At 44.8% G+C, this 27,111-nt stretch overlaps 3 protein-coding genes across 6 annotated transcripts; 2 read left to right on the plus strand and 1 right to left on the minus strand.

Annotated features, from left to right (window-relative positions):
* Positions 1-311: 311 nt before the first annotated feature.
* Positions 312-3,836, plus strand: TXNDC17 (thioredoxin domain containing 17). Its single transcript, XM_090292892.1, has 4 exons — positions 312-733; positions 1,251-1,332; positions 1,773-1,848; positions 2,609-3,836. The coding sequence occupies exons 1-4, from the start codon at positions 589-591 to the stop codon at positions 2,675-2,677; spliced, it is 372 nt and encodes a 123-aa protein (XP_090149018.1). The 5' UTR covers positions 312-588; the 3' UTR covers positions 2,678-3,836.
* Positions 3,122-9,872, minus strand: MED31 (mediator complex subunit 31). The gene is made up of 4 exons (XM_090292891.1): positions 9,756-9,872; positions 8,825-8,902; positions 8,432-8,528; positions 3,122-4,196 (listed from the first exon to the last, which is right to left on the minus strand). Exons 1-4 carry the CDS (start codon positions 9,781-9,783, stop codon positions 4,004-4,006), a joined length of 396 nt encoding a protein of 131 aa, XP_090149017.1. The 5' UTR covers positions 9,784-9,872; the 3' UTR covers positions 3,122-4,003.
* Positions 9,873-9,996: 124 nt separating this feature from the next.
* On the plus strand, positions 9,997-25,628 carry CUNH17orf100 (chromosome unknown C17orf100 homolog). 4 transcript variants are annotated; one of them, XM_090292625.1, is made up of 4 exons: positions 9,997-10,933; positions 12,589-12,643; positions 14,883-14,987; positions 24,927-25,628. In XM_090292625.1, the coding sequence occupies exon 1, from the start codon at positions 10,252-10,254 to the stop codon at positions 10,627-10,629; it is 378 nt and encodes a 125-aa protein (XP_090148751.1). In that variant the 5' UTR covers positions 9,997-10,251; the 3' UTR covers positions 10,630-10,933; positions 12,589-12,643; positions 14,883-14,987; positions 24,927-25,628. The 4 variants fall into 4 exon arrangements, with proteins under 4 accessions (XP_090148751.1, XP_090148753.1, XP_090148749.1 ...); XM_090292627.1 differs by lacking the exon at positions 24,927-25,628 and adding an exon at positions 18,826-19,100; XM_090292623.1 differs by lacking the exon at positions 24,927-25,628 and adding an exon at positions 16,341-17,362.
* The last annotated feature ends 1,483 nt before the right edge of the window (positions 25,629-27,111 follow it).

Below are 27,111 nucleotides of genomic sequence, written 5' to 3' on the forward strand. Positions count from 1 at the left end.
GCCTAGGCAGGAGAATAGGTAATTAGGGACGACGAGCAGCAGGATCTGCCCCGGGTCAAGGTCTCCTCTCCCCCAGGTCCATGACTCCTAACGCAGCTTCCCAGAGCCCCCCAGTTCCGCCGGAGCCCACCCGGCCTGCGGCAGCGAGGCACGGCTACTGGAAAGCAGGCAGGAGGAACCTCAATTGGGCCTCGTTTCCGGCCGCTCGCCCAGTCGCCATAGCAACAGGCGCAGGGAGGCTTGGGAGCCGTTAGGGTTCTGAAGCCACTTAAAGGTGCAATGGCTGCACTGCGGCAGGTTTTACAGCCGCTGCACCTGGAGGTGGGGACCGAGACCAGATGAGGACAGAAGCCTGGGTTTCGGGATGGAGCCAGAACCAGAAGATGGGAGAAGCGAGAGCAGAAAGGCTGCACGGATGAGTTTGGCCCTCAGAGGTCTCCGTAGCACCCCCCGGCGGCGGTCGGCTCCATTGGGCTCCGCGGCATTCCCAGCCCACCCGGAAACAGGTGCGCCCCGCCCCACGTGGGGCCCCGCCTCTAGGCGGTGCGACCCAAAGATTCCCCCTGTGGTCCGCGGTTCCTGCTCCCGATGGCGCCTTACGAGGAGGTGAGCGTGTCCGGCTTCGAGGACTTCAGCCGGGCTGTGGAGCAGCACAAAGGCAAGACTATTTTCGCCTACTTTACCGGTTCTAAGGACGCCGAAGGGAAAAGCTGGTGCCCGGACTGCGTGCAAGGTGAGGCCGGGATTCGGGGGCTGCCGCCTGGAGGAAGTGGCAAAAAGGCCGAGGCAGAATTGAGAAGAGGCAGAGGAAGGAATCTCACTCCTGGAGACGCGCAGGGCTCTCTGAGCTGTTATCTGGCTTCCTTTCCCTACCCTGTTCCCTTCTCTCCTGTGAAGCCCGTCCCCGCCCCAAGAGCGCTCTGGATACCATTCGACCCCTATTATCTTGAAATCTAGGCCTTTCAAGCTTTTTGCTTCCCCAGCTTTAGAGTCTTACGGGAGACGTAAGTTTCTCTTTCGGATAGGTCAGCATTTATGCCTTTTATACTGGGGCGTGGGGACAAGTCAGGACTGGGACCGAGTTACCCTTAAAGTAGCTCTCAAATCAGAGAACACCTGACCTAGAACATCTCAGTTAACTGCAGGTTAAAGTCTGAGTTCTTAGCGACACTGAGGGAAGCGGAGAGGGGCACCTTTTCAGTGCCTGATTGTAGAGATGACTGATTATTTTATATCAACTTTTTTAAAAGCTGAACCAGTCATCCGAGAGGGGCTGAAGCATATTTGTGAAGGATGTGTGTTCATCTACTGCCAAGTAGGAGAAAAACCTTAGTAAGTGGCAATATATACTCTTATTTCCCAGACATGCGCTAGACTCCTGCAAACTTAGGCGGGAAGGGCCTCGGGACTCAGCTTCTGTGTCTGAGATAGATACAGTCAGATAAGTCCAGCAATTACAAGGTATTAAATACAAATTATAAATTTGAATGTTCAGCTGCTTGTATTAACATTAAAGATAAGAATAATTAAACAAATTTGGCCTGTTGTTAGTTCAGAACTTAATTGTCTTCACATTTATTTTGTATCTTAGTCACACTTTAAATGAAAACTTTTACATGGGGGAATAGGTAAAAGTCAAAGTCCTCAAGGTTATTTTTAAATGTTTACAACAAAAACAATGACTACTAAAGGACTAAATGTAGGAATATATCAAACAAAATGTAAGAAACCAAGTAAATGTTTTTGATGATCACTTTCTCTTTTCAAAATAGTTGGAAAGATCCAAATAATGACTTCAGAAAAAAAATGAAACTAACTGCAGTGCCTACCCTACTTAAATATGGAACAGTGAGTATCTTCCTTCAACTATGTTGGGGTACAATTCACCCTGTCTTTTAACTTATTCTGGATTCAGATGTGGAAAGACCTTCACATTTCATCCCAAACATCACATTGTGTTCAGTCTATTCCCTGTGGCCAATCCCAATAGACTATTAATAACAAATATCTAAATATTACATCTTTTTCATGCTTTTATTATTTTTAACTTATTTACTTACTTATTTAGAGAAGGGAAGGGAGAGAAACATCGATCATCGATTGGTTGCGTCTCAGAGGTGCCCTGACCAGGGACTGAACTTAGAACTTAGGCATGTGACCTTTCACTTTGCAAGATGACACCTAACCAACTGAGCCACACCGGTCAGGGCTATTTCATGCTTTTAAAAGGCTATTTTAAATTGTATAAACAGTGCTCAAGAAAGTTGGTTTACATATTATTTTTTAAATAGTGGCATCAGTGGTTGTTTTCCATTTAATCCATAATTCTAGCCCTGGGATTCTAAATTGAAGAGTTGAGGGGAAGGGGATGGCATTGGGCTTCCTGTTGCCTGTTTTAGTCTTAAATTTAGACCCAACTATTTTAATGATTCATCTCAAAGCAAGTATCTTAACTATTTCATAAAACTTGTTACAGTTAGTCAATAGTTTCTGAATGGCATAATTTGTCTGTTCCAAGATTTACATCATTCACTACTGAACAACTCTATCCCTTCCTAACAACATTTCTGTAGCTGTGGGTTACAGTTTGACTGTTCTTCTCTTACAGCCTCAAAAACTGGTAGAATCTGAATGTCTTCAGGCCAACCTTGTGGAGATGATGTTCTCTGAAGATTAATATTTGATCATCACAATTGTGTCTTGATTTTCTGATATGCATACTTGCTTTGAATTCATATTAGCCATAAATAAATGATAATGATATAAAAAAAATAGTATGTCTAAACAATAGAGGGCTATAAAATGTTCGCAAATCCTGTTTGTAACACATGGATATCTTTAAGATTTAAGTAAAATAAATCTTCAGGAGTGGCTGTAATAGCACAAAGGAATATATTATTGGAGGTAACAGAAATATGTGAAAGCCTGTAACAGTGAGTAGACAGCTTCCAAATCTCTAAATGTGTTAGGATCTTTTACCTTAAACTCCATGAATTTACAAACTGTTATTCCTAAAACATCATCTCTGGCTTTAGAATTTAGAACTTAACCTAACCACTGAAGGAAAACACAGCACATCTAATCCAGCCCACACTTCAGGCAGGCAGCTTTGTTTTACAACAGTCTGAACGGCTTCACTAATTGGGATGAGGCAGGTGGCAGAGGTCAGAGCCTATGTAACCTAGAGTAGGAATGACCTCAAACTGTGAGTCAGTCACACTGATTACCACTTACTAGCTGTGTAACCACAGGCAAGTTACTTAACCCATCTAAACCTCAGTCTCCTTTTGAATGAAGTTGTTCTGAGAATAAAATTAAAATGCAACTAAGCACTTAACACAGTGCTTGGTTTGTGGTATTTGCCAAACAAGTGTTAGCTTTACCAAATGAACACAAGTATTTGAGGTTCCTCATCTCTGTTCTAGTCTAGGTTGAGAGTCCAATTAGTTAACTGCCAATCACCCTGCCATCTCTAAGTCAGTGACATACCAATGATTCTTCCATAAAAGATCTCTTGCAAAGCAAATAGTATATCCTCTCCTGCAGAATTTAATAAACTTTATGCCATTCCTGCTCTGCGATTTAAAGAAGTGACTGACTATTCCTCATTCTGTAGGTAAGGGTAGGGTATCTGTTCTGAGGGACAGTATAGTTCCAGGAGACGGACCTGCCCGGGGCCACAGTGTACAGGCTGAGTTCAGGATATTTGGTGGCTCTCCCCTTGCCCCATCCCCAACTGCCTCCTTAAATTGGTCTAAAACACCAAATGTTTTTGTTCTTACTCAGTTGATTGTGTTAAATACTAATAAAAACTTACAAATCCAGAGGTAAATCAACAGTTTTGGTTTAAGAGAAATACGCTATTAACAAAAAGTTAGATGGATTCAATAGCACACTAAAGGTACTAGGTGCTGCCATAATAAAAGTAGGGAGGATGAGTCTCTGTCTTCACTGTACGAAAGCAATATATACAGTCTTAGGAGCCAGGGCTGGATCCAGTTCCTCATTTTCCTGATGTGTTATTTTGCTGTTGCTGCTCTGCCAGAGCTTGCTGAAGGCGCATCCGCTTCCGGGAATAGTGCTGCCAGTGCAGAATTTGCTGCTCATCAATAAATTTCGCACACTGAGCATTCACCAGCTCCTTGCGGAAGTGTTCATATTGGAGCAGTTCTAACATGTGTAAACATTGAGGGTACCTGGGTTTAAGTTTATAAATTAATGATCAGCATAATTTAAGCCAACGCCAAGCTCTACTTCAGTTACTCACTTAAAAAGGATCTTGCAGCCTACAATTTCTATAACATTAACAGTATATTTTGATAGCATAGTTCTTTTTCCTGCTTAGGCAAAGAAGCTATTGATCAAAAGTCAGCATTAAGCAAAATTTTCAAAAGTGAGAAAACTTAAGTTCAGAAAGATTAAGTTACTTGCCCAAGACCACACAATAACTGGTAAGCGGAGTCAAGTGTTTGGGGGCAAATCATGCTATTCCGTGGCTTCAAAAGTGAAGAACAGGAACACTTTTAATTTTAGTGATTAGGTATTTAATTGATAACTTGATTTTCTATCAATAATGATAAAAAGACAACTTTTATTTTTAAAGTGAGTCAGAAAGTACTGTGCACAAATATATTCTAGTACATTCTAGTGGCATCATGGGGATATGGAATTCTGGAATACATACATTAAGACTGAGCAAAGATGTAAGTAAATAGACTGAATAAAGAGCCAACTTTCTGGCTATCATAAAAAGAGACAGATGGAAAAATGGGGGAGGCTAAAATAAACCCCATTACTGAGCTGGAATTGAAAACATCAGAATGAACTCATGACTTTTTATATAGACATATAGACATAGATATGTGTCCTCAGTTTGTGTGCTGACTGGGTCTAGGAGCAATGACTGTGGGTACCAACAGGCATACTTAAGTGTCCAATTTGTAGGATTTAAATAACATTTTCCAGGGTTCCTTGGAGAAATGGCTGATTCCAGGGCTCAAGCAGGGGAAAATACAAGATGGCCTGGAATATTATGTAGTGCAAAGACAAGTGCTCAGAAAGTATGGGGACATGTCAGAAGCACTCAGGAGACAATGTGTAGGGGCTCCTAAAAACCGTATTTGGAATCATGAGAGCAAGAAAATACATAATTATGATCCACAAAAATAAGATTCCAAGAGTCCATACTGATACAACTTTTTTAAATGAATAAATAAATTGGGAACAAGAGAATGTTCCTTCCTTACAATTGAATTCCAACTAATGTAGAAAAAAGTTTTGGAATTAGAAAATAACTACAGTAAAAATTATTTGAGGCACATATCTTCAGTAGATACTAAAATTAGTGGGTAAAAGTATGATACGAAACAAGATTACTTACATAGTTTCAAAGTATATCCTCACAAGATAGTTACTAAATATAAAAGAAAAAATAGTAACTTGGTATGGACAAAACTGGCAGCCAACCTCCTCAACCAAGTGACCAAAAATTAACAGCACCAGTGGTGGGTAAATTGACTTCCTGTGACTCCTGATACATCTAGAAGAATAGAACATCACTTCTGTGTCACAGTCACAGGGAAAAAAAGACCAATGAACTCAGATCAAAGAAAACTTAAGAAGACATGATGACTAAATGCAGTGTATGAGCCTAGACTGGATACTCTACCAGGCATAGAATATTAGTGACAGCCTATAAAATCTGAAGTCTGTAGGTTGGATAGTATACTAATGTTAATGTTCTGATTTTGATCATTGTACTATAGTTTAATATAAGATGTTAACATTTAGACTATATGGGTGAAAAATATACAGGTATTCTCCTATTTTTCCAAGCTGTTTTGTAAGTGAAATTATTTCAAAGAGAAAAGACAAAGTTTAAATGAGTACATTTTTAAAAAAGCATTAAATCATATAGGGAGTACCAGAGCCAAAATTGTACACGTGGTACAAACAACTGAAGTTTGGAAAACAGTATACTACGGCAGGGCTTCTCACATTTTATGCACATGAATCACTTCTTGAAATTCAGATTCTGATTTATTAGATCTGGGGTGGGGCCTAAGCTCTGCATTTCTAACAAGCTCCCAAATGATAGGAATAACTGTACTGCTGGTCTGAGCACCACAGTGGGCAGCAGGGCCCAACACTGCATTGTCTGCCCAGGATATTACAGGTTTGCTATCTACACTCCAGAGACACACAGTTGCTTGCAATTACTGATAGCTGAGCCTGGAAGGCCCTACTCACACCTACCCTAGCTATTTCTTTATCACCGGGGCGTGGAGTTTAAAAAGACTTAGGTCCATATACCAGCTCTGCAATTCACCAGCTGGGTGGCCTTGAACAAGGTACTTAAACCTCTCTATGGTTTAGTTTCTTCATCTGTAAAATATGACAACCAAGAGAATAGTTTCAAGTGTCATTTAAAAGTAAATAACTGGAATTTAGACACATTGATCATTTATCCAACTTGGAGAAGACAATGATCAGAATACATTAAAAGACACAATAAGGAATTAATAGCATTAACAAGATGAAATAGAGGTACAAAAATTATGCATTTAGATTTTTAAAAAGTAAACAAAACTTAAGTGAAGAACTCAACAGCAATAATGAAAATAAGAACGGAAGGATTTTAGTTGACATAAAGCTCCCAGGAAGTCAGCAATGTGAATCCTTGAAGCCCCCGCCCCCTATGCTAATGTAAACTAATAGAAGTGTAATGTCTATATGAAGGAAAAAGCATTATTTGGTCCACTGTACCCTTAACATCTGAAGGCCTGTGTTTAGTTCTTGGCTAAATAAGGCACAATTGCAAATAATCCAAAGGAAGACACATGATAAATGGCTGTAAGTACCGAGAAAGTAAATGTAAAACAAATTATAGTTGCAGGTACTGGCTATTAGTGCAGCAGGTCAAAAGAAAGGGTAGAAAGTGTCTAGAAGAGGCAGCTGCTCCTCAGCTCTACCCTCTAGTTGATGTGGGAGAATTAAGACCTGGGGTTACCAGATCTCCAGATTTCAAAGAGTACTAGAATTCTGATTACATTAAACTTTGCAATCTTTAACTGTTGGCATCTATTAAAATAACAAAACCCTTGTGAAGCATGAATGATATACCCAAAGGGGTTAATTTGCAACCTCTCCTGAATTTAAATATCTGAAGGAGTCCTTGCCTCAGAAGGGCATAGACTGGTTTTAGATTAATTCAGGGACAAAGCTGGAAACATGGACTGAAGCTACATGGATGTATATAACAATACAGGGAAGAACTTTGTTAGCATCTAGGTAAAGGTGGAATCAGCTGTCTGAATAAAGCAATATTTGCTCAATGGAAACCTCCGGCCATCGTGCAGACAACCATCTCAGCAATGTTGTGGGTGAAACTGAAACTGAACTGGATGGTGTCAAGGCTAAGTGTCCATCACTGAGTCTCTAAGGCTACATACGTACATGTTGCAATCTAATAAAAAAATAGTTTCTCTGGACTATTAAATGAGTAAGTGGTTATTTATGAAGAGCCAATAAGGATACAAAGGGTCCTACAGGCAGCTTCGTGAATCAGCTATTACACAGAGACCAGAAAAGTGACTTGAATAAAGTACAAGTTTGAAACATTTTCCTCTCAAACTTGTGTTTGTTTAAAAACAAAAGACAAAAGTTTCATTATTGCTTTTTGACTACCTTTTTATGAGAAAGCAGAGATGTGAATTCAGTTAATTTTTTACAATTAAAAGGTAACAGGGTTTGTGATTATAATATGCTTCTTGCAATTTAGTAACCCTTAAAATGACACCTTTTGCACAACCTAAATTTTACATCTATAGATATATTTTAACTAGCACAGTACTTGACACATAGGAGGCCCTAAAAAAAAAAGACAGTAAGGTTACCTCCTCCAGAAAACCTTCCTTAAAATACCCCCTTCTACACTCTTACATTTTTAGCCTATAACTATGGTTACAGGTTGTGCGTTCCCTGGGGTAAGAAAACCAGTGAAGAGGGGTGAGTGGTACAGATAGTCAGATAAGGTAGAGCCAGATCATATAGAATATTAGCTCAAGAAAAGAGACTGAATTTTATTCTGCATGCAGTGGGAAGCCATTGAAAGGTTCTAAGCAAGAAAGTGACTTGTTAAGATTTACATTTTTAAGAGACTGATTCAGTTTCTGTGTGAAGAATTGTTTTGCTTTGTTTGGCTGGGGGCAGGGGCGGGGGTAAGAGTCGAGGCACAGATAGATAACCAGTGAGGAGTTTGCTGCAATAATCCAAGTTAGAGATGAGTGTATCTTGTAAGGTGGTGGCAACTAGAAGTGGAGAGATTCAAAGTATATTTTTTTCAATGTGACACTAAGAAGTCTGTTAAATATCAGTGTTTTGGAGTATAATAAAATATATACATATTTAGGACTATAAAAATTAAACTTACTTTAGATACTTGGCATATTCTGGTTCTTTCCAGTAAAGCAAGTACTTAAGATAATTAACAAAAGCTTTGTCTTTGAAGTAACCTCTTTGGGCAAGAACTGAAAGGCATAAAAAATAAAAAAAAAACATCTGTAGAGCAAGCCAATCCTTTAACTACCGATCTGTGACTCCTAACATAAAGATTTTACTTACATAACATCCCCACCACCAACACACATTGAATTTTTAAAAAGTCCCAGTTTGCTTAAAAAAACAAACATATATATACACACACACACCAGTATAAGTGTATCAGTAATTCCGTTCAACTGAGAATGTATAAAAGCAGACACCATTATGAGCTGCAACTCGTCTGTCAGAAATCATTAATTCAACAAGGTGTTCAACAACTTACAATTAAGGTAATTTGGATTAGCTAAACACTGCACAAATTCCAACTCCAATTGAAACCGAAGTCGATTTCCAGCATCATCTAGGAAAGAAGATAGCAAAAACCATTCAAAATAAAGGTCACATACAATATTGATTTGTAGAAAGAAAACAGCAGTAAAGAAACCTAATGCCGAGATACATTTCTACATAAAAGGCAAGAGATCGTTTTTCTCAACTATGTGTGAGAGGAAATAAACCTTCCTTACAAGGGTAAGAAAAGCAAAGCCCTGATTAAAATGTTTTAAGTTAGAATTTTCTCTTAAGTTAAAGAGAAGTCATCGAAGTAAAAGAAGGAACACAAAGGGGGCAGGATATTTATCACTTGTGAACCTCCATTTAGGAATTTTAACAGTGGTGACTGGGTTAAGTGGTAATAACCGTGCCTCCCCCTATTTTAACAATGCGTGAAAATGTTAATGTGATTAAACAAAAGCTAAACTGAATGCTAAATCAATGAAAGAAGAAAAGAACAGAATTCAAGCTGAAAAAGAGACGAATTGTGTGCAAAATCAGGGAGCGTGTACATATGAGAAGCGTCAGGGGCAGGAAAATACAAGAGCGTGTCGACGATATGGCAAATTTATTCAAGTTCATCTGAGACGCAAAAAACAAATCGAACTCCTCTGGGTTAGTCTCGTCCACGCCAGGAAACCCCACGGAGTCAGTGTTTGCCTAGCAAGTGAGGAAAACAAGATCTGAGAGCAAATCGGACTCTGAAAAGGCCAAACTACCTCCGCCTTTCCAGCCCTACAAGAGCTCTCGCGCCTCCGGGTCCGAACTCGAACCACGCTGAGGGTGAGGCCTGCAACGAGTCCCGGGGGGAAGCGGGAGGAGGTGTCTGGGCCCGGGGACAGGTCTATCTGCCAAGACTCGCGGCTCTCAAGGCCACTGACCTGTCTCCATAGCGACAGCCCCGGCCATCACGAGCAAAGAAACCAAGTCGCCACCTGCCCCACTTGGTAACTGCCGGTAGTGGCGGAGCAGGTTCCGGAAGTCGAGGGTCCGCCTTCCTGTCGCGAGGCAGTGTGGGGTGCGGGGGCGGGCACAGCCTGGCGAAGGGGCGGGAAACTCCGCCCATCCCCGGCCAGCTCGGGCTCAGCCCCCTCTTCGCCTTCCCTGGCCTCCAAACAGCGAGCGCGTGGTGCAGAGCCCACGGAGCATCTGGTGGCAGGGCCTCGTATTTGCAAGGGAGAGAAAAGCCTCCACGCGACCCGCGTGCCTGCATGTCATTGTGTCGGGGCGCTCTCGTCCACCTTTGTGCCTGCGGTGACGTGACACGCTATTGTGACATCATTCCTTCCCCTGTGATGTAACCCAGAGACGAGGCTATCGAGGAGAGTTGCGCTGCGGGGCCTCCCGAGGGCTCTTTGGCCCCGTTACACCCGTAGAATGGCCTCACCCCTTCGGGGAAAGCCCGCTTCGCCCCGGGTGGAGACCATTCGCTACAAGGAGACGTCGACAGTCCAGGTGGAGACCTCGTCCCACCGAGTGGAAACCTCCTCCCGGCAGGTGCGCACCACTTCCCGGCAGGTGGAGACCTCCCAGCGCCGCAGTGAGGGGCTCTCCCCATCCCCCTCAGGGAAGCGGCTCCCTCGCGTCCTCGAGGTGTCTTCCCAGCACGTGGAAACCTCCTCGCAGCGCACAGAAACGTCCTCCCGCCACGTCAGGACCTCGTCCCTGCGGGTGGAGACGTCTGTGCACCGCGTAGAAAGCCCTCCCCGGAGGGACAAGGCGACAACCGGCCAGAATGTAAAAATGACACGATGAAATGCTTCCCAAAGGCCACAAAAGGGCTGTGGCTCTCAGCCAGGACAGCATTGCCTTCAGTCACCAAGCTGCCCGGTGGACCAATCATTGATTTCATGGAAACAGCCATAAGTCAATGTAAGAAACAGCCAAGTTATGGTTTGGGGACTCAGCCAACATTTATTGGCCATGCTGCACTTTTGACCATCCTGCCTTTGACCCAGGCAACTAATTTAACTTGAAGCCAGCACAAAAGATTTTCAGGTCCATGGTACTGTATAAATTGAGTTGATGGACAAACAGTCTGTTTGAGCCTCTGAGCCAGGTGAGTTTGAGATTCATAATCCCTTCACTGCTTAGGGACAGGTAGCCAGCTGAAATGATGACCAGTAGAATGATTCTATGCCTGCCAAACACCTGAGGGGCAAGGGACAGACTCATTAATTAATTAATTGGCCTTAGTTTATGTTTCAAAATAAGTTATTTTCTTCATATTAAGCTCTGTATATGATACCCCCAGCCACACACCTTTTAACACAGGTCATTGTATTTAAAAATGAAAGTCAACAACATCAACAATCAAGAGAAATCTTCGAAGGAAAACCTGAGCTGAGGTTTGAGGGGGTGGAGGGGAGGAGCTTTTGAGCACCTGCTCTGTCGCAGTGGCGGTCCCGCACTTGGCCTACAGCAGTGAACAAGGGAGACAGGGCTGGCTCTGGAGAAGCTTACACGCTGGTCAAGAGACAGACAAAAAATGACAAAGCAAGAGAAGTTTTCTATTGCGAGTAGTACTATGAAGGAAATAAACGGGGAATGTGATAGAGGATGCAGGTAAAGGGGTTCTTCAGGTAGGACGGTCAGGGATGGCCTTGCTGACTGAGCATCATGTGAGCTGAGGTGCGTGCGGGTGAACCGTGAGCCATGCAAAGATCTGGAAAGAGTGCATTCGAGGCAGAGGGAACAGCAAATGCAGAGAGTGGGTGCGAGCAAGCGTGGAATGTGTAAGGAACAGAGAGAAGACCAGTGTGGCTGGAGTTTCGCGAGGGGGAGCCACGGTATGGAAGAGAGGATGTTAGAGAAGTAGGCAGGAGCCAGTTCATAGAGGTCTTGTAAGCCACGGCAAGGAGCTTGGGTTTCATTCTAAGGCCAATGGGAAGACGCTGGCGGGTTTTCAGCAGGGGAGTGAAATGATGCGATTTATATTTTTAACATCCTGGCTTCTGTGTGTAGGATGTAGGACAAGTGGTTCTCAGCTGTGGGTGGTTCTGTCCCCTGGCAATGTCTAGAGACATTGTTGTTTGTCAGTATTTGGGGGGGGGGGGGTAGTTTTGCTACTGGAATGTGGTAGTTGGAGACAAGGGATGCTCCTAAACATCATGCAGTTCACGAGACAGCCCCTCCCCACCACACACACCAAGGAATGACTTATCGCAGTTGTCCATAGTGCGGTGTGGAGAAAACCTGATCAGGGACAGGAGAAGAAACAGGAACTAGCTGGGAAGCTAATGCCATGGTCCAGTAAGAAATGGTAGTGGCTCGTGCCAGGGTGGGGGAAATAGGGCTGGAGAGAAGGCAGGTGAGTGATGGGTTTGGAGGCAGAGCTGACGTGATGGGTGGATACGGAGGTGAGGAATAGGAGAATCAAGAATGATTTCTAAGGTTTGGCTAGAGCAATTTGTTGTGAGGTGGGATGGCCATTTATGAGAAATACTGGGGAATGATCAGGTTTAAGAAGCAAATCAGTTCCGTTTTGGCCATGCTGAGTTTGAGATTTGTGTACAATACCCAGATGTGGACATTGAGGACTGGGGTTATAAAATATGGGGTCATTTTAAAGTCGTATTTAAAGGCATATGACTAAGTGAGTATTACCTGTCAGTCTAGCTCACTCATTTTATGCTGCATAAATGAATTTCAGATCTTCGTCTTCAGGGAGCACCAGCTGGCTGAACACCTCTTCCCTCTCTCTCATCCCCACAGGGCCTGGCTGGACCTCCTTAATTTTTCCTTGCCCATAATCCTTTGGCAGCCACCAGTAAGTGAGAGTTTACACTAAAATTTTAGACAAATGTTTCAGAAAACTTGACTTCCACAGGTAACATTACATTGCTCCTGGAAAGAAGGTCTTACAGTTCAAAAGTTCAAGTTTGGGGTTTTTGTGGTGGGTGAGATGCATGGATATTAATGTGCAGTCCTAGCCCCGAGTTCTTATGGGATGTCTGAAGAACAACTGAATTGATCTGTAACAGTGGTTCTAAACTAGGGGAAATTTTGCCCCACAGGGGACACTTGGCAATGTCTGGAGATATTTTTGTCTCAACTGTGGAGGTTGGATGCTACTGGCACCTAGTGGGTAAAGTTTTGGCTTGAGCAGTTTGGTGTATGGTGTACGTCACTAAACATCGTACAATGCACAGGTTATCACACGTACCCAGCCTCTGACAACAAAGAACCACTGGGTCTGAAATGTTAGTAGTACCAAGGTTGAAAAACCCTGAATATTCTAGCAGCTTACAAAGCTAAAGCATGATGCATTGGAGGAAGCACCCCACTAACCACAGGGTTTGCTGTGGGAGAGGTTTAGAGGTAGTGACCTATGTCAAATGTCAGGGCAGGAGCTTTCAGAGGAGAGGGGTATAGTGCTGTTTGAGGAGACCTTACCTCTCTGCTTTCAATAATTTATGGGCTATTTACCCCAGGAGGAAAGCTGGTCCCATCTAACAGGATGTAAATGACCTTGATTCTGTGGGACATTTTTTGTGAGTGGAGTATTCGCTGTTTCCAGACACTGTGCTAAGTCATTGTGACATTACTTCATTTAATTACAGGGGAGTGCACGGCTGCCCAGCAGAACACGGGCTCGAGCCAGAAGAATGTTATAAACCCCAGAGGTGACCCCCACGCTCCTGCCTCATGGAAACTTCTGCTATAAACTAATAATTAAACTTTGGAATTTTAGTTCTGGGTGAGCTCACCGATTGTTTTTAACATGACAGACCATGTGCATTACCTACAAACACTCTCTTAATTGGTCTTTTTTTACATGAATAAAGTAGTTGCTTTTCTTATCAGTGTTCTTTATTAATGTCTATTACAAAAGTGATATGTGCTTAATGTAACAAATGATGTTACAAAGATGTGTAAAGAAAAATTTAGTAATTTGTCATAATTTCTTTCCATTCTCATCTTCTGGAAATAGCATCAGCAACTTGGAGTATATCCTTCTAGACTTTTCTGTATTAACTGCTTTGATCCCCTTCTTACCCCTTCTTAGTAATGCCTATAAGGCTGGTTGAAGGTTATTGTGAAAAAGCCAAACACGTGATTTCTGGATAACTGATTTTCCTGGAAGGATACAGAATTGTGGTACCTTCTTTCTTTGTGTTAATTTTGCTTCATAAGAAAGGTTTCACCTAGATTTCTTCTTCCTAAGTTCATGTATCCATGTTTCAAAGCTGAAATCCAAAGGGGTATACACAGGGCAAGAAAGCGTCCAAAAGACGAGAGACATGAAGAAAAGGATGTTGACAAGGTATTCGCTGTACTTACTGTTTTACACATCAGATTCCACAGCTTTAAAGTGATCTTGTACAGTGAAGAAGCTTATCTGTGTCGCAGTGTTCAGTGTCCCTGCTGCGTATTGTAAGTGCACGCCAGCCATGTTGTGTGTCAGCATCCTCCCCACGTTGTCCGTGCTGGGCAGCTTCAGAGGGGCACGATGCTGGCGTACCTGTGACGTGGTCTAGCCTGCTGAGCACACGTGTACAATAAGGAGCAGAGAGCAATGCTGTCCCCTCCGTTGCCAGCCAGGAAAGCCTCTAATGGCTCCACCTACTAATCCCTTTGATTTGTTGAGTCAGGAAGTAGCTGTGACTTGCTTTCACTTATTGCCATTCTCCTCATAATCCATTCATTTATATATGAGCTGAAGGCAGCTCACAAAACTCATATGTATTTGTTGTCAGTTGTTGAAAATACTTAACATGAAAGAATGCATTTAATGGAATACTTTTTCTCTAGATCACACAAGCCAGGGGAAGAATTAAGAGCCCAACCAGCAAGGTATTTGGCTCAAGTTTTCATTGAGATTTCCCAGGATTCCTGGTTCTCCCTCCTTGCTGTTGCTCACATCCAGTATGGCTCATACAAGTCCCCAAGCCTTGGACACTTGACCCAGCATCTACAGCTCTACCTGCTCATATGGGTTCCACATGCCATTAGGCTGGAGAAAGAATTCACTGTTTAAAAATTTTTTTTTTTTTTTTCCAAAACAGTTGACCATGGTACAAGTGGAAAAATTGAAGTCCATAGAAGCCAAAACAACTTGCCACCACTATTTACTGCCTCCCAGGGTGTTTTCTTCTGATAATCAAGTAAAGGTAGGTATAGTGTCCTTAAATTTAATTTTCAGTAAGTATAATAGATAATACTAAAAATAGAAAAGGAAGAGATAAATTCCGTTTACATGGAATTCTACAGAGAATTCTCATTCCTGGGAGGCTCCAAACCTCTCGTTCCTATTTTGAGCTCTGTTTTAGGTGTGTAAACATTTAGCATCATCATGTCTGCTTGATAACTTGGCCCCTTTATCCTGAAATGACTTTCTTTATCCCCGATAATATTCTTTGCTCTGAAGTCTATTTTGTTTGATATTAATATTAGCTTCTCCAGCTTTTTTCTCATTATTGTTAGGATGGTACACCTTCTCCTACCCTTTTACTTTCAACCTGTTTGTATCTTTATATTTAAAATAGATTTGTTGTATTATAGAGTTGGATCTTGGTATTTTTTAAATCCAACCTAATAATTTTTGCTAATATGGGAATGCTGAGACAATTTATATTTTCTGTAGTTATTAATATGGTTCGAGCTGTTTGTTTTCCATTTGTTCCCTCTGGCCATTGTTTCCTTTATTCCTTTTTTTCTTTTGTATTAATTTAGTATTTTTAATTATTTATTTCATCTCTTTTGTTGGCTCCTTTATTCTTTTTGTGTTTTTATTTTTTTTAGTAGTTTCATTAGCGTTTATAGTATACATTTTTAACTTATCATGACTACTTGACATATAATATAAGAACCTTAAAAAAAAAAAAAAAAAAAAAAGAACCTTAGAAGAGTATACTTCCATTTTTCCTGGCCTTCTTGCTATTGTCATATATTATAAACCCCACAGTACACTGTTAGCATATTTGCTTTTAAATGGTTGATTAGCTTTTAAAGAAATTTAAATAACTTTTTTAAAGCTGTTCATATTTATTCACAGCGTGAGCAGTTTTGTGCTCTTCATTTCTTTGTGTAGATCCAGATTTTTATCTGGCAGCATTCTCCTGCTTAAAAGACTTTCTAATCATTTCTTCTAGTGCAGGTTCACTGGTAATGAATTTTCTCAGTTTGTGTATGTTCAATAAAGTGTTGATCATGCCCTCGTTTTTTATATATATTTTTTCTAGGTAAAGAATTCCCATATTATTTTTCTTCCAGTACTTTGAAAGTGTTCATTTCACTGCCTTCTGACTTGCATCATTTCCAACAAGAAATGGTAATCTTTGTTCCTGTGTGCGAAGGCTTCTGTATGACTTCTTTTAATATGTCTGTTTACCATTAATTTTAAGCAACCGGATCATAATGAGCCTTTGTGTGGTTTTCTTCGTGTTTCTGGTACCTCGACTGGTGGGAATTGGCACAATCCTCAGCACCGTGTGCGCTTTGGAGATTGTCCCTCCTCTTTTCAGGTACTTCTTTTCCTGCCCTCCCGTGGACGTGATGATCAGCACGCAGCTGAACGACTCAAGGGGAGCCTCTGCGCACCCCCAGTTCTCTCCCTGTGCAGCCGCCTCGGTTTTGGCACACTGCCCTGCAAACTGTAGCTGCCTTGAACGCTCTGGACTCCTAGCCCTGTCTTCTGAACTCTGTAAGACTAGACTCTGCCGGAGTTCCCCCTTCCCGCACTGTAACCTCAAAGCTCTCTCTAGGCAGTAAGCAGGGGCAGTTGGAGGGCTCACCTTTGCCCGTTACTTTAGTGAGCTCAGCCAGGAGGGTAAATTCGCTCCCTGTTACTCTACGCTGGCAGGAAGCTGCTCATTAATTAATATGTTGCATTGGATATTAACTTTACAGTTTAGCCTTTAGATAACAGAAGACTGAGATGAACTGTGTCATAGCCCAGAGATGGCATACAATGACTGTTGAGACTTTGTGTCCCTTTTTTGGCAAAAAGAGTAATAGCATCTTTCTGTGTAGAACAGTTGCTTTGTGTTAGAAACAACTTTTTTCCTTCTTTTGGTATGGAGTTTAATTAGCCAATAGGGTTAGGCTGTGGCAGTTATGCTTTTGTCCCTTGACTCCAAATCCTTTTTGTATATTCCACTTGGTGGCTGAGGCTGTGACTCCACATACCCCATTTCCCGTGTGGCACTCTGCCAGTAAGGGGCCCTAGCGGGAGCCTTCCCAGTGGGAAGAGGGGATGGGCCTTCTTCTTGTCGGCTTTCTGTGGGCGTCTTGCCTTGTGGTTTATGTGAGCATCTCCCCAGCAACACCTCACCCTTGACTAATAAAAGGAAGTTAAGTTGAAAAGTCCAACGTGTCCTGAATCCAGAATCTCCCGTGTGGTCTGGTTTTTAAATAGGAAGACTAGTACTTCCTCAGTATTGAGGTGCTCCCTATTCTGAGAGGAATTTTGACTTGTAAAGGGTATGTGCATTCCTTGAAGAACCAGCTTGGCTGCACCCCACTTCAGATCACCAGTCTGCTGGCTGATACCTCTGCTCAGAGGTCTGAGCTTCATCTCTAAGGAGGTTCCTCCTCTAATTTTCTCCATTTTAAGAGTTTTATTCTCTTTCTTTTCTCATCTACCAGTGAAGCAGAGCATCTTTCTATAGGCTTTTCTGAAATTGCCTATTCATATCCTTTGCACATTTTTCTTCCTTCTTGTCTTTTTCTTCTTGACGTTTGAGTCCTTTAAATATTCTGAACACAAATTCTCATTTGCATTGCAAACACATTCTTAAAGTTTGTGCCTTGCTCCCTTTTTAAAATATTAATTTTTTTTTTAAAGTTTCAAAAGACAATTACTGAACTCTTGCCATGTGCCAGGTACTCAGGAAAAGCAGGCATTCTTTGGCCTTTATCATACCTGCTTTCCTCCTCTGGTTTTATTTCATAATGGCAGAAAGGTCCTTCTACCTTAATAGTTTGCGGTCCCATCCCGATGGTTTTAAAGCTTCAAGTCAAAACCATTAAAGACTGGTGAAATTAATTTAGTGGGTCACAATTTGCATTTTTAAAGTAAAATAGAACAGAAAATATCAGAGTGCATCACATCATTAAGGTAATGAATAGGGGAGGGAGGGAAAAAGCTTCAGGCAATTTATAACTGTCCCAAAGCTTTTATTACACTCTCCCAGTCAGGGAGCAGGCTTCCACCTGGCCGATTCCACAAGCACCTATTGGTAAGGACATTATGTAGGAAAAGAGAATGGTTGGATAATTGTTGTTAGACTGGGTACAAGAAAAGTTCTGTTAAGAATAATATTTTATAAAGGTAATTCAACTGAAGGATAGTTTATTTTTTGTACTTTAGACTATCTTGATTGTCAAGGTGTATGAACCGTAATCTTAAAATTTACACTGCCTCATGATTGTAAATTTAAGTTGTCTTAAGTTAGGAATCAGTGAAATGCTATTTACGCTGGGTTTGGGCCAAAATGACTTATTTCCAAAAAGGGGCTGCATAATGAAATACTGCAAGACTCAGATACTGGTTGGAAATAACCTTCAGATTACCTTCAATTTCCCTTTGTTTTCAGTTTCTTAGGAAAAGAATGAAATGAAATATAGCAGAATGTTAACCTATATAAACATAAAGTGTACCCAAATATTGTAATGTAAAAAAGAATTATTAGATTTATTAAAAGATAGCTAAAGGCCTTTGGGTCCCTCCCAAAGTTGACATTAGCTGAATGCATAGGTAAGTGGTTTCTCAGAGGTATTATTCCCATTAAAATCCATCTGAAAATTGCTGAAGCATTTTATCAGAAATATATTTTATTCCCAAGAAGAGATTTGTGGGTTACATTCCCAAAACATCCCTGACCCAACCCAAGTATTGGGCAATGTTTTCTTTTACAGTATTAAGGCATGGCTCATGAACACTGTGTTTCAGCCCAATGTACTTATCTTGATGTACTTTGTTTTCTGCTATGCACAACTGTCACACAGGTTTGAAAATGACTGTGCTGTTCCTTAGAGCTCAGATCTGGCCAAGGTTTGGAGAATACAGGGGTCTCAGGACCTGCCCTTGTCTGCAGGAAACCTGTCTCTGCAGACCCCCAGGGACGTTCTCCTGGATGTCTTCACATGCTTACCTTCAAGGCAGTGAGGTTCTGCGGGCTGGTCAGAGCTTTGTCCCTGGTCGAGCAGGTCTGCTTTTTGCCTGACAATGAGGTCTCATTTGCAAATGGGCCCTGATGCTAAAATAAAATCTTTGAAAATCATCCATCTCTTCTCATATCCACCTTGGTTTTACTTAATGCAATCACGGAGGCCCGGAGTGAGAGCAGCTGGTCAGTCACATGGCACTAAGCCCACCCAAAACGGCACTGCCTCCAGCAGCCCACCAGGACAGCGAGGACCTCGCCACCAAAGAGCCATGCATTGAGTTGTCCATGGCCTGTCACATTTCCCATCAGAGAGCAGAAGAGAGGGCTTGCGTGTGAAATTCCTCTTTAGCATGTCTCCATAGATCAGATTCCTTTACCAGATACGTGTTGTTCATCCATCAGGCTAAGCAGGCTGTACCCCGAGGGCCTGGGAACTTTGGAAGGACCTACAAAGATGATTGAAGCTTAGACAATTCATTTGCTTCAAAACATGAAAATTAAAAAAGAAAAATTAAAATTAGCAAGTCCCAGTGTGGACAAATGATAATGTTTATGATATGGTATGGATCAGGATCTCAAAAAATAAGGGTGTTGGAGACCGACGAAGGTGTAAAAATGGTTCTGACCAGGTAACTGTAAACTGATATCCTGGCCCTGGTGGGACTGTGGGGTGAGCTTCCCTCCCATGGTGGTACGACTGGTACACTGTAGACTTCGTGCCGCATTTGGGCAGGGGCGGCCTAGAAATAAATTTCCTTTTATCTCTCCTGTGACCAGACATCGCATTTCTTGCCATGGACTGAAAAATTAGGCCTCAGATAAGTGAATTGAGTTCTGGGCCGCACGGCCCCCACTATACAGTCGGATGTTTGAACCAATGTCCAGACGTGCGATTCCCAGAGGGAAAGTGGCAGATGCTGCCAGCGCGCAAGGTGGTGTCAGGGCTGTGGTACCACATACTTCATTTGCTAGTTCAGGGTTTGTTTAGTGTGTGCTGGGAAAACAGTGCTGCTAGCCCCCACACTTGTAATTTTACCAGTATTTTACTTAAGCTATAATGGGTTTTTTAAAATGTTTTAAGTGAATTGATTTAAAGAAAAAATAAACAATTAGTCTTTCCTGTGGCCAGAGGTTTGAAAGTGACATGGTCCACAGTGGCTGAAACCTGGGGAACTGGAGTACTAATTTAGTAAAGTACTAATTTAGTGCCTTGTGAACTTCAGGAGAAAACCTGGGGCCATGGCATCAATTCAGTGGATGGCAATGAGCATTTTTCTTATTACTGAAATAAAATAGAAAAATACAGAATATATCTGAATGTTCATACATATTAAAGGTGAGAACCACTTTGTGAAACCTTTGTATATAGTCACAATGTAAAATTTATTAACATTGGGAATCACTCTTTAAAAACGTTGGACAAAAGTGCATGTTTGAGGTCTCTTCCCACTGCAGTGCCCCCTGAGCTGGTGGCCTTGTCTAAGTTTGTGCCATGACAGACAGTGGACAGCAGAGGTCAGCCAATCCCCGCACAGCAGCAAAGGCTGCCGCTTGGATGAGCAGAAGCCTAGGCAGACTGCCAGGCAGGACAGTGGCCAGAGAGGGCAGTTGTTAACAGAACCAACTCTTTTGCCTGCAGAGCGGCACTCTCTGAATGGCTTTGCTGCAGCCACTTCCTGTTCTCCGTCCCCAGACTGGATTGTGGGCTCTGGACTTCCAGAATGCCCTGGGGATGTGTCAGGGGTCTTGCTTTTCTCAGACTGATGGCCTGGGATTCAGCATTGGTCCCTTGCCACGTTCCTCTCAGAAAGTCATGCCCATGTTGATTCCGGGAAGATTCTTGTGTCTCCTGTTCCCTTCCCAAAGAGCTTTGATGTCTGAGAGCAGTAAGCAGGCACTGGGCACTCGCTTTCCCCTTGACGCTGTTCGAAGCGCTCTGTGCGTTCTAACTCGGACACTCCTCCAGCTGGCTGAGCCCAGCCAGGGCCCTGGGGCCCAGAGAAGTTCAGTGACTCACCAGCTGGGAAGAAGCAGAGTCAGGATTCAAACCCAGGCTGGCTCTTAACCACTAGCTCCGCTGGTGGGAGAGGAATGGATCTCTATTCCTAGTGACTTATCTGTTACAAAGGATAGTGAGGCTGCAGTGTGTTCAGGAGAAATCCCGGAGACCATCAGGAGATCAGGGGCCGTCCAAGCCCAGGGCAGGGAAACGAGGTGGCGCCGCTTCCTTCTGCTGCCTGGAGCGCTGTCTTTGTCAGAGGCCTCAAGAGTAGAACAAGAATCAGAGGGTGAAAAGCTAAAAGAGATGCATTTGGGCTCAATAGAAGGAAGGATTTAAAAAATCTATGATAAGATCAATAGACAAACACAGAAAGCTCAGCCCCATTAAAGGGCCAGCACTGGGCCACACCTGTGTCAGACCTCCAGGAAAAGCTTTTCCAACAGCTGAGCCACTCCCATGATGGACGGGCTGCCTGCCGCCTGCTACACAGCAGTGACCTCTGTACCCCTGAGCAAGGACAGAGGGGGGCAAGACAGCCACTTGGGAAGAGATGCCTGTTGGGCAGGAGGGCACCAGAGGTCCCAGGAAGCCTGAGGTTTGAGTCAGGTGCGGGGGGGAGAAGTAAGTGAGGAGTCCATGGGGCACACCCCCCTTGCCTAAGTCAACAAAAATGTTCCATCTCCCCTAGTCCCAAACTGGACCCCCTCTTCTCCATCCCTCCCCCACCTACCCCTGAACCATGGTTCACCCTATTTTATTCTCTCCCAGACTTCCTCAAACAGCTGCCTGCACTCACTGCTTAAACCTCCCCACCTGATGGTCTTCTACCGCTACAGCCCTGCTGCACCAAATCTGTCCCTCCCGGATCTCTCTCCGCCAGTCCCGGTGTTAGATCCAGGCGCCCCTCCTCAGTCCTCAGCCTCCCCGACCCTCCTGTAGCACTTGAAACTGGGAACCATCCCCTCCTTGAAATGTTCTCCTCCACTGGTTTCCATGAGCCTGCACTCTGTGACCCCGGCTCCCTGTGTCCTCTCCCTGCGCCCCAAGCCCCAGTGTCAGTGGCCCCCAGAGTTCTGTCCCAGCCGCCGCCTCCCGCTTTGCAGTACTCACAGTGCCAGCTGCTGCCCGGATGCTGGCCTCCCTGTGCCCAGACCTCTCCTGGGTGCCAGGCCATGTGGCCTGCCCACCTTCTCCCCCGTGGCCTGCATTCACCTGCTATTCATGTCCAGCCTGGCCCATCTGCCTCCTGTCCTCTTCTCTGCACGTGACTTCAGCCACGCTCCTACTGACCTCTGCCTGCTTTTCCTCAGTGAAGAGTGCTGCCTGCCCAGTTGCCTGGTAGAAACCACCGTTCCCTCCCCACCCCCAAGTCAGTCCAGTGGGTCTCTCTGCTTTGTCTCTTGAAACTAGCCCGTAGGCATTGCCCTCGTTCAGTCTTGTCATCTCTCTGCCTCGTCTCCTTTCCTCTCTCCTGATCTATTTCCAAAATGTACCAAAATTCTGTTTCTCAAACATGTCACTCTTCCCTGCCCCCTCCCTGAAAAGAAATGAACATTTTAGTAGCATCGGGGCTGCATTGCCCAAGCGTTTGCGGTGCTTCTGTGCACCTGCGGTACTTGAGTGCCACCGGGTCCCTCGAGACGCTCAGTGCTCCCGCCTCGTCCTCCTTGGGCTCACTCAGGGAAGCACACTTTCTGTGACCTGGTTTCAAGTGGTGCCAGTGCTCCACCACCACGCCGAGGGGGATGGGAGTGGGTGACCCGAGGAAGCGGCTGTGGCTGGTGTTCCGTGAGGTGGCACACCGGCTGTGGCGTGTCCGTTGTTCTTGCCTGCCCCATGGGCACCTCGGATGAGGGTGTGGCGCCTGCCAGCGCCCAGTTACGCACAGCCGTGTGCAGGGCCAGGATCCAGCCCTGACTCTCCCGGCAGGAGCACCTGTGCTGCAGACCTGCTGTGGTTGCCTGGAACTCCCGCCGCCTCTCTGATCTCATCTCCCACCCCACCCCACCACTACAGCTTCTCCACCTGGCGGGCCTTCAGGCCGATCCTTAAATATGCCGAGCTCGGGACTGCCCCAGGGCCTTTGCACTTTCCATGTATGCTGACTGAATGAGCTTCCCCAGAATTTTTTTAATGGTTTGCTTCCTCGCATCATTTAGGTGTTATTTCAGATACTGATTTTAATGATTAAATACCTGCTCCTTCTCCCCCACCTTCATCACTCTTGTCCCCTACTCCTTATTTTATATCTCTCCAGTGTGACGTTAGTTGTCACTTGCTTGTTGTCTATTTTCCCCAGTGGAAGAGCACGGACCTTGACTTGTTTGCCCCCCAAAACCTATAACAGTACCTCGCACGGAGCAGGCATGCAACACGCATTTGGACACAGGAATGTTCACTGAATGTTCTCGGCCCCTGTAAGGCAGGCATCCCCTGGCGGTAAGCAGGGCTTAGGGGAGGTAGTTTCTCTGGAGCATATTAAGGGCACATTTGGAAAACCAGACAGACTTTGAATAAAGGCAGAATTGTGCGGTGACACATGCTCATTCACGGACTACGTGGTCTTTCCTCTTTCTTTCCATTCACACATGATTTACCGAGTCCTCATTCACTGCCAGCCTCTGTGCCAGCCGCCGCAAGGGGAGGACAGAGAACCGGATGATTCGAGTTCAGAACCAGATCTGCACCTCCTGTTGGGGCAGCCAGGGGGGGGTGACCCCACAATTCTGCCTTCCTTTGCCTCCAGTCTGTTCTAAATTGCTTTCCCCCCATGATACTCCAGCTGGGAGTCCAGACTTCAGCTGGCTGAAACAGGTTTCTGTGCTTGCAACTAGCAAGACACTGCAAAGCCTGGAAGGTCACTTCATCCCTTTTCGTAAGCGAGAACCCGGCTTCCCTGTATCTGTTCTGGTCTGGCTCCCTGAGGTGTGACATTGAAGTGACCCAGTGGGCATCATCCAGGCTCCCCAGGCCACCAGCGTGAGCTGCCGAGGTGGGCAGGCTTGGCTGAGACTGTCTCCCCACCAGTCTGAGGTCTGTGGATTAGGCTTCTTGGTCAGAGAGCTTCAGACAGGAGCGGCAGGGCCGGCCCCTGGGGAAGACAGCAGCGTCTGTGTGGCCAGTGGGAATCAAGGACCACCATTCACCCACAGGGTGGGGCTGCCCGGCATCCAGGCGGCTGACTTATGTAATTACTAATTTTCATACAGAAAGTTTTATTTTCTGCTTATTTGCCTATATCATAAGGATCCACAGATGTCATTATTTAGTTTTCACATTTCCTATTTTAAAACTACTCACGGTGCCGTACTGTAGCACACGGGACGTACGGACAGCACCGCATTCATGATGGTTTATGTACAGACCTGTCATTTTTCTGGTCAGTTATGTCCTTGCAGCACATTCCCAGGAGGGAAGTGACCACGGGAAAAGAAATGAACATTTTAGTAGCACCGGGGCTGCATTACCCAGCGCCTTCCCTGAAAGGCTGTGCTAAGTCACAGGGCCGTGGGCACTGTGTTTAAACGGTGTTAGCACAACCTTCGCACCACGAGATGTTGTCATTTCGCTAATGCGTGCTAATTTAGCAGGTGTAAAGTGGCACATCAGGTTCCACCACTGTGCATCTCCCGATGACAGCCGGGGTGAGCTGCTGAGGGGCCACTCGCATCCCTGGAGTTCCCTCTTGGCGATGCCGCCCTGCCCGCAGCGCAGGGTCTGTCTGCCTCTTCCTCACCTCTCTGCTGCTTGCTGTGTGTCCTCTCTCATGGCCTTTCTGCTTCTGATTCCCAGCTTCCTCTGGTTTCTAACTGGGCAGGCACGTGGTGGTTCATGGATGTTCTGGACAGGCCCTGACATGGGCTGGCTAGGCCCAGGCACTCTGGCCACTGGCCTCAAAGGCTCTCTCCCCACTGAACTCATAGTTTTTATTTCTCCAGGTGGCCTCATCTGAGCTGACCTCCCGAGAACTGGCTGGAAGGGACCAGGCTGTCCCTCAGCGACCCCTCCAATGAAGCATTCCAGGCTCTCCACCCTCAGCACAAATGGACCTGCCACGTGGACCTGCATGTCCTGGCAGTTGGGGACACGCGTGGACAGCATCTTGGCCTCTCTTCCTGCCCCTTGCCTGAGGTGGCAGCGCTCCGTGGTGGGGCAGGGACAGCGCAGAGCTGGCACACTGCCCCACTTCCAATGACTTTGAAGGTTCTTAGGCCCTTGGGAAGGTTTCAGAAAGACTTCCGAGAGGCAACTCACCTCAGGGGACGTCTCTGCAGACACTGGGGGTGCCCTGTGGTTGCCAGATTGCTGCCCCCAGGCACTGGGCCTGACATGACTGGTCACTGAGCCAGGGAGTGTCCATTGTTAAAAGCCAGAAGGAAACTCAGCATCAAGTTCTGTCCTCTTGTTTTATTTACACCATTTTTAACACTCAGCTCCTTTTTAAAAGTATTAAAAAGTAGTGCATGCCTATTCTAAAATATTTGGAAAATACAGGAAACAAAAGAAAATATAATCATTAAGGTCATACAGTATATATAATTTGTATGAGCTTTATTCACTTAAAATTAAATTACAGGCATTTTCAATATAATGACATGTTCTTCATAAACACTTCTAGTGACTGCATAAGAGAGTTTTGAGTGGACAAATTGTAAATATTTACTGTTACTTAAATGTTGGGCATTTTACTTTTCAGTTTTTCAAGAGCATAAAAACACATTGAAGTAAACATCTTTTAAATATAAATCTTTGTCCGAGTTTGACTTTCCCCTTAGTTTAGATTCCTACTGCCAGGGTATAAACATGTTTTAAGACTTTGCATCTATATTTCTATTTTGCTTTCCAGAAGGTTGAACTCATGCGTGCCCAGCTTACCACACACAACCACACCAAGAAATACCATTTTAAAAACATTTACTGACTTGAAAGACAGTGAGACTCTTGATTGTTTTTAATAGGCAAACTGGCACTTGGTGAGGAAAAGGGACATACATGGGGGTCACTGTAGGAGGGTTGCCTCACTCCATCCTCACGACACCTGCGATGGCAGTGGAGGAGCCAGAGCACACGGAGGAGGCAGCCTACCCAGACCCAGCTCGGCTCGCGAGATGCGGAGCCTGAGTGTGATCCCACGCCATCCGACCCCAGAGCCTTGGACTTCACCTCTGCTCTACAGCCGCTCTTCCCAGATGGGTGTGGAGAGGTGGTTTGGGGCCAAGGGATGAAGGAACTTGGGGTTTGGATTTACGCCGTAAACAGAGGGGCCCCAGTGCTGGGTTCTTAAGCATCAAGACTGTTTTACGAAGATGGTTCTGGTGGACCGGTGGGTCAGGGGGAGGCTGGAGACAGGGAGGCCCGCTGGGGAGATGTGACATCCAGATAACGGAAACAGCACAGAGGCTCCCCGGAGGCGCGTGGGCTGTGGGCCCCGGGCAGTCGGGAACAGCGGGGGTCCAGGGAGGCCTCCTGCTGTGTCACTTAGCAAGGGCCATTTTTATCTGCTACACGTCAGGCAAAACCTGTGCCAACCGCCAAAGTCTCCACCTCAAACCTAGCAAATAAGAGAGAGGACGGTATGGATTACGTTATATTTAAAACAAGCCCACACAATGCCTGTAATTTATTCTGACTCCGTAATTATAGCTCAAGACCAGTTAGATCATAGTTATCCCCACGCCGACCTGCTGTTGGGACACATGGAATTAAAGGCTTTGCTGCTCCAGAGTCTATTTTGGATGCCGGGCACTGGCAGGTAGTGGGCCTTTCACAAGGCCCGTCTTGTTGAGCCCCTCCTGGGGCCCTGCAGAAAGGCCAAGCAAGTCAGCACTGGGCTTCTGAGAAGACCACTGGAGCTTCTGAAAAACTGGGGTGCTGCAGCTCTCCCTCCGAAGCCGGGGGCCTGAGCTGGGGGTCTGGAGAGCTGAGAGAAGCACCGTCTTCAGAGCAGGCCAGCCTACCTCAGTGAGCCGATGTCAGAGCCTCTGCCCTCTAGAAGGTGCATGAATGCTGCTCTCCCTGCCTAGCCGGGGTCCCAGGGTCCGATGAGCCAAGCTCTGGCTGTTGGGCACCGTGTCCACAGACAGGCTGGCATTGCCCCAAGGGGCCTAGTTCAACAAAGAACAA

Source organism: Furipterus horrens, unplaced genomic scaffold (assembly GCF_987537825.1).
Source record: "Furipterus horrens unplaced genomic scaffold, mFurHor1.1.pri manual_scaffold_11, whole genome shotgun sequence".
In the NCBI taxonomy this organism is placed as follows: domain Eukaryota; kingdom Metazoa; phylum Chordata; class Mammalia; order Chiroptera; family Furipteridae; genus Furipterus; species Furipterus horrens.